The sequence below is a fragment of the Vanessa atalanta genome, chromosome 14, assembly GCF_905147765.1.
Source record: "Vanessa atalanta chromosome 14, ilVanAtal1.2, whole genome shotgun sequence".
In the NCBI taxonomy this organism is placed as follows: Eukaryota; Metazoa; Arthropoda; class Insecta; order Lepidoptera; family Nymphalidae; genus Vanessa; species Vanessa atalanta.
The window spans coordinates 6,098,715-6,105,981 of record NC_061884.1 but is presented as its reverse complement, the minus strand read 5'-3'; the positions used below and the strand labels follow the sequence as shown (position 1 = coordinate 6,105,981).

Here is a 7,267-nt window from a genome sequence, read left to right as displayed (position 1 = left end):
TGAATTTAAACTAAGGACATGACGAAAATGAATTTAAAAATTAATGTTATTGCATAATTATTGCGATAAATGTTTTCATGCAATATATTAGTGATTAAACATCATTTTTAAAAGTTTATCAGGAATAGATAAAATCAAAATAATTATGTTGTAATATTGTATATTTACTTTCCGATTTATTTTTATTTGCACGATTTATATCCATAATAACAACATCAAATTTACCCTTTTTATATTCTCATGTGGTAACATTATCTTTTGGTAACTGTCAAGATAATAGATATTAAGACATTGACATTAAGAAACTTGACACTCATGATGACGTACCCCAGCTGAGAGTTGTACTTGATGAACGCTTCATTTTTCATCAAATAATTCCAAACCAAATTTTAATAGGATAATTTAGAATCTTTTACTTCAATATTATATGTTTTTAATATGATATATTAGAAATGGATACTATAAATCACTTAATTAAAAAATATTTTTAATTTTGTTGACTGCTAGACATTGAGTTATTATTAAAAATCTTTGTCTAAAATGGAACGTTTGTTCTTTGACACTTAAAATGTAAACAGTAGTCAGTAGTAAATACGTAATTTTACGTCATACATTAGGGCCCTCGTTGACGACAAGCGGATTTGAATAATTTAATTTTATCAATTCAAGGTCAGAACACCACATTTGTATTTTAATCAGTCGACTTGGTCCCAACCCTCCTAACTCACTGTAGATAGTGCACGTATTTTATCAAAAAATAATAGCAATGGCGTCAGCGATGCTAAAACTTCTCAAATCAGAAGTAAGTTGTTCTTTATAAACCGAAGTATTCTTTTTACAAATAACTCCAATTAACTTTATAAAATAAGTCGGTATTAAATACGCATGGTCACTTCACATATATTAAATAACACCGTTAATTTCTATTTCTATATTAACAGTTGAAAAATATTCTCCAAAAACTATATATTATTATTTTGCTAGAACGTTAGTTTCTTTGTGCGTTTCTATAAATAGTAGGTTCTTGTTTTTCTGAATTCTCAGTAGATGTGTGCTACTCAGAATGTAAGACAAAGATATACATCATTCAGACAATTTGGTATTTAAACTGTCTACATTATTCATAGCCTACACCAGGTTCTTGTTGCGCAGTTGAATAATTGTGTCTGAAGTTTCATCATGTTCCGATCAATAATTCACATTATGATGTGTGTAACAGCTCTAAATATTTTTTATTTAAAAGTACAATAAATTATATTTAAATGTCCATCATGTAATATTTTGTAAAAAGTTAATCTACATTTGTATGAGTTAGTAAGCTTATCTGGTAATATAAGATTATACAACTTATTTTATCAGGACTATTTGAAAAGACTTTAATTGATTCAAATTGTAGGATAATTAAAAATAAACTTACTTAAAATTGTCATTTACTTTTTTCAGTCTCATTTACTCACACGTCGGAACTACAGTAGCTCAGCGCCCACAACAAAACTGTTTATTGATGGACAGTTCGTAGACTCGAAAACAAATAACTGGATTGAGCTCACTAACCCCGCAACAAATGAAATAATTGGCAGGTAATACCTCAATAACAATAAACAAATAATAACTCAATAACTCCAAGGTCTAAGCTTAGAAGAATATTTCAATGCACAATAATTACAGTAAACGGTGGATTTATTAAAACTCTTCTACCAAATTAAAAGTGTAATAGATATTCTCTTATTAATAAGATTAAAAAAAAAATTATCTTTGTCCAATAACCATTTGACAAATGATAGGCAAAGTTCAGTGCATAATTTAAAAACCAGAAATAGCAAATTTATTTTAATCCTATTTATTATAATACTATAATTTATTATAATACTGTAACACTTATTAAGAGATTAAAAAAATTGAAACAGTAATTCATTTAATAAATTTTGCCTGTAATTGTTAATTAGTATTCAAAAATTACTCACATGAGGAGAATAATTTAGATAAGTGTATTTTACCTATAATGGTTATATTAAGTTATTCAAAAAACTAAAATAATGATTTAGTATGTTCTTAAATCCCTATTACACATGTATGTTAAATTAATTATGTAAATATTTAAAAATACAGTCTTTATACCTACTATGACTAGCAAAATTTTAACATTGTAGTACAAAAATTAGTTGTTTATGTTCATTGTAGTAGTAGTAAGGAATTTTGTGTTAAAATATTATACTTGTATGTGTAAAATGGGGATATTTTATATAGAAAATATTTGTTTCAAGAATAATAAAATGTATATAAACCATTAGTAAAGAGAAAAAGAAGTTCATATAACGGGATTAATTGTATTACCTTGAAACACTATTTTAAATAATAAATATGAAAATGTAATTTCCCTTATTTTATAAATTATCCTCATACAAGTGTAGAATTTTATCTTAATCATAACTGATAGCAAATTGTTTATTCAAACTCTTATTTACTTTTTTACTTATGCCATAAATAGTCTGACATTGAAACTGTGTATTTCTGTGATAGTAAAGATTATTTTTCAAGTTGCAAGGAAACCTTTAAATACAGAGAAAGATTATGGGAATATAATATACATACAATTATACATATAAGGTCAAGGCAATTTAAATAGGAATATTAAACTAATCAATTAAAATTGCTAATTTCATTACAAAAAAAAAAAAGTAATAAAAGCTCTTTATTTTACAGCTCACAGCAATAACATATATTTCTTCATCCACTATTTGTTTCTTTATTTCAGAGTACCAGAAACAACCCAAGAAGAATTAAACACAGCTCTTGAATCTGCAAAAACAGCTTACAAATCATGGAGTCAGAGTACTATTATGACTCGCCAACAGCTTATGTTCAAGTAAGTTCATCATCATCCTTCTACCCTTATCTCAATTTTATTTGGGGTCAAGTAAGTTACAACTTGGAAATATAAGTAATTAATAAAATTATCTTCACTATTAAATTGATCCCAATGATCCATTTTAGATTTGCACGATTATTGCGAGAGAACCAAAGCAAATTGGCAGCAAAAATAACAGAAGAACAAGGCAAAACTATTGCCGATGCAGAAGGAGATGTACTCCGAGGCATTCGTAAGGATAATTAACTCTAATTTATAACTATTTAATACCAATTGTAATAATATGATGAGAATATGCATAAAATTAAAATAATTATCAATGCTAAAGGTTACTGATAGGAAACTTTAGATAAGAAATGTTATGTAAGAATGTTTAAAATTTAACCTATATATTACAACTTCTATTTAATTTTTTGAGTTTGAAGTCACATTTACAAAATCTTATAAATTTAGTATATAATAATTGTACATAATTTATAGCAAAATAAGATTGAACATAGGAAAATTAGGGGAACTTGTTACTATATGATAATGTCTTTTCTATTATTTTACATATGAGTACATACTCTATTGATACTATTAATATATATTTTTTTTCAGAACTGGTTGAACATTGTTGTAGTATTACTAGCTTGCAACTAGGAGACTGTATCCAAAACATTGCGAGGGATATGGACACACATAGTTACAAAGTCCCTCTTGGAGTCGTAGCAGGTAATCCCATCATCTGTACAGACTTCACTCATATCATAACAAAAATTGATGAATAATTTTCCATGAAACATTCTAGCATAACAGCCATAGTAAAATAGTGATGTTATGCTATGCTTCGCTCTTAAGGTTAATTAGTAAAGTCTCTACTAAACAGTCCATTTTGCCTTAATAATAATTGAAATGCACTGAAAATAGAAAAATAATTTGAAAAGGGTGTTTATAAAGGTTTTTAGGTGAATAAAGAGCTACTTCATCACAAAATTACAAAATACAATAAAAAATTCACTATTGACAAATTAATTGAATTAATAATGGTGGTGGTTTGTAAATAGGCATTCCTTAATATTTTTTCAAAAAAGTAACAAACACTGTATTAAAATTATATATATGTATATCATTTACATACCTTTAATGGTTTAAAGCATCCAAAAATAACGAAAAGTACTGATTAATGATAATTAGCATCAATAGTAAAGATATATAGATATATAATCGACTACACAAAGCTAAAATTATACGAATACTAGAGTATTTGTAAAATTTTAGCACATAATCTCCAGTTCAACTTATATCATTCCAGCCCATTATATTCCTAAAACTACTTTTGGCTATTGCTACATTCAATGTGACCAACTTAGATACTACTAAACTACCTACTACCAAACTACTACACTCAGGTAGAAAAGGTGAATAACCTTTACTTCAGAAAAAATCAAACTACTAGTTAGATATTCTACATATATATATATATATATATATATACATCATATTTTATATAATTATGTCACAAGTATATAATGTACATAAAAACTTTTTTTTATGATAATTTAATTTTTAGGTGTGGCAGCTTTCAACTTCCCAGTTATGATTCCATTATGGATGTTCCCACCAGCGATTGTGACAGGCAACACTTGCCTAATTAAGCCTTCAGAACAGGACCCTGGTGCAACACTTATGATGATGGAACTGTTGCAGGAGGCTGGTGCTCCTGCCGGTGTTGTTAATGTAAGGATGCACTTTGCTGTATGCAAATAAATAATTCAAACTTTATAGTTCAAAAAAGTTCTCATAGAAATATTTATATTCCATTTAATTGGAATATATATAAGAAAATAAAATTGCTTTTCACTTTAACTTATTATATAATTACTTTGTTTAGAATTAAAATTTGTTGAAAATTCAATGTTTTTTAAATTATATCAATAAAAATTGGCATAATATTATGTAATAACTATATTATGTGAAGTATATGTGTTTTGTAGGAAATAATTATAATATAAATTCTTTTATCATTTAAAGGTTGTACATGGTACACATGATACTGTAAACTTCTTCTGCGATAATCCTGACATCAAGGCAGTGTCGTTTGTCGGTGGTGATGCAGCAGGAAAACATATCTATTCAAGGGCTTCAGCTGCAGGTGTGTATTTTTTAATAAAATATTTTTTGGTGTTTAACACAATACTTTGATAAACATATTTTTGTAGTAGACTAATATTTTTTATACATAATTAAAAATTATAGAGTAAATAATTATTGTTATACAATATGATAGATGATGATGAGGTAGATCTCTATCTATTGATGATAAACTTTTATTAAGAATGGATTGCCATCAACAGGCAAGAGAGTGCAAAGCAACATGGGTGCGAAGAATCATGGAGTGATAATGCCTGATGCGAACAAAGAACACACACTCAATCAGCTGGCAGGTGCAGCTTTTGGAGCCGCTGGACAGCGCTGCATGGCTCTCAGCACTGCTGTCTTTGTTGGTGAGTTGTAGTTGTAGTCTTAAGATGACCATAGGAAAGTAGTAGATAGAAATATATATAGAGAATGAAGTGCTAGTGCTTCAAATTGTATAAACAATTTAGATTACAACAACCAAGATATTAGGAAATTAGGCTAGCAAGTTAAGTGTTAGAAAAGCATCATTTACAAAAAACACAAAAACACATTTTTCTGTTCAAACTAAGTGAACTTAATCAAAATGTATAAACATAATTGGGTATCATATATAAATAATTAAAAAAATTCTATGTAAGTTTATTTATATTAAGTCAACATAATAATTATAATATATAGTATATATGTAAAAAAACAATACACAATTGTAGGTTTTCAGGCTTTTTATTCCAAAATATACTGGAACACTAAATACTCTATTCTCTATATCTATTACAATTTACTTTTTTATCAAATTTAATTACATAAATACATTTCTTAATTTTAGGTGAGGCGAAAGAATGGATTCCAGATCTGGTGAACCGAGCACAGGCACTTAAAGTTAATGCTGGTCATGTTCCTGGGACTGATGTGGGTCCAGTTATTTCGGTTAAGGCGAAGGAGAGGATTTTCAGGCTTGTTGAATCAGGTAATAAAAATTATAAAATAAATTTGTGAAAAATATGTATGGCATAGATAATATTTTTCAAAGAATGCAGTTGACTAGTTTACTTATATAACACGATTTACAGGAATTAAAGATGGTGCCAAAATCGTGCTTGATGGAAGAGGGGTTAAAGTATCAGGATTTGAAAAAGGCAACTTTGTTGGACCAACCATACTCACCGATGTGAAACCAAACATGGAATGTTATAAGGAAGAAATCTTTGGGCCGGTCCTTGTTTGTCTCTTTGTTGACACCTTGGATGAAGCTATTCAAATGATAAACGCCAATCCCTATGGAAATGGTACAGCCATATTTACTACGAATGGTGCTGCTGCTAGAAAATTCGCTTCAGAAATAGATGTTGGACAAGTAGGCGTAAACGTTCCCATCCCTGTCCCACTCTCTATGTTCTCCTTCACTGGTAGCCGAGGTAGTTTCTTAGGTACAAATCATTTCTGTGGCAAACAGGGTATTGATTTCTACACAGAATTAAAGACAGTAGTATCATTCTGGCGTCAAAGTGACGTATCTCATACAAAAGCTGCAGTTTCCATGCCGACTCAACAATAAGAATCTGCTATTTTAATCATTGTACAGTGCCACTTATAGATATAAGCAATATGTATAGAGCATTTATTTTATATTAAGTTTTTTATTTTACAATTTTATATCTTCCAATTTTGTGATAGGTAGAATCTGTTTTATAGGTGTTTTTTATTTTTTTGTTACACAAATAATATATATATTTTTAAATTGATTTGTTTTCTTTATGACTATAACCATCCTGCCTTCGCACTGCTATAAAAATCTATAGCGATAATAGTTTATCGCATTCAGATAGAAACAGTGATATAAGCTAAATATTTACTAACACAATGTATACATACATAATATCTTTATTCGTCTTTATGTGTCGTTCTTAAACTCGATATTAAATAAGTTTTATTTAAATAAGGGCGAGGCAGCTAATTTTGAAATCAGAGTAGTTTCCAGAACTAAAAAGTTCATCAATTTTGTCCAATTCTGCGCATAGTCTTAATATATATAGTCTATATATATACTTAAAATTCTCGCACTATAAATAAGACTAATATGAGTCGGTAAAATCAGAGTCTTCAGTGTTTAAGCTTTTTTTGAAATATTGTACTGCTTTCGATCCTATTAGCCTAGGAAGAATTAGTTGTTACGTAGGTATTGAAACTCCGGAATGGAAGAGCAACGTAACAGCTTGGAAAGATTAACATTGTATGGATATCTGCTGCGAGACACCTCCTTAGTTCAGAATCAGAAAT

At 28.5% G+C, this 7,267-nt stretch overlaps 1 protein-coding gene across 2 annotated transcripts; it reads left to right on the top strand.

Annotated features, from left to right (window-relative positions):
* The first annotated feature begins 595 nt into the window (after positions 1-595).
* Positions 596-6,732, top strand: LOC125068813 (probable methylmalonate-semialdehyde dehydrogenase [acylating], mitochondrial). Of its 2 annotated transcripts, none has more exons than XM_047678132.1 (10): positions 596-802; positions 1,444-1,580; positions 2,756-2,866; positions 2,995-3,101; positions 3,470-3,583; positions 4,422-4,588; positions 4,883-5,003; positions 5,206-5,355; positions 5,817-5,957; positions 6,061-6,732. In XM_047678132.1, exons 1-10 carry the CDS (start codon positions 767-769, stop codon positions 6,543-6,545), a joined length of 1,569 nt encoding a protein of 522 aa, XP_047534088.1. In that variant the 5' UTR covers positions 596-766; the 3' UTR covers positions 6,546-6,732. The 2 variants fall into 2 exon arrangements, with proteins under 2 accessions (XP_047534088.1, XP_047534089.1); XM_047678133.1 differs by having other exon boundaries at positions 628-669.
* Positions 6,733-7,267: the final 535 nt, after the last annotated feature.

Bases quoted from the DNA above. Each gene is read 5' to 3' on its own strand.
- LOC125068813 (XM_047678132.1), top strand. From the start codon at position 767: ATGGCGTCAGCGATGCTAAAACTTCTCAAATCAGAA. The intron at 1,581-2,755 runs GTAATACCTCAA...TCTTTATTTCAG, and splicing joins ACAAATGAAATAATTGGCAG to AGTACCAGAAACAACCCAAG. The intron at 5,958-6,060 runs GTAATAAAAATT...CACGATTTACAG, and splicing joins TTTCAGGCTTGTTGAATCAG to GAATTAAAGATGGTGCCAAA.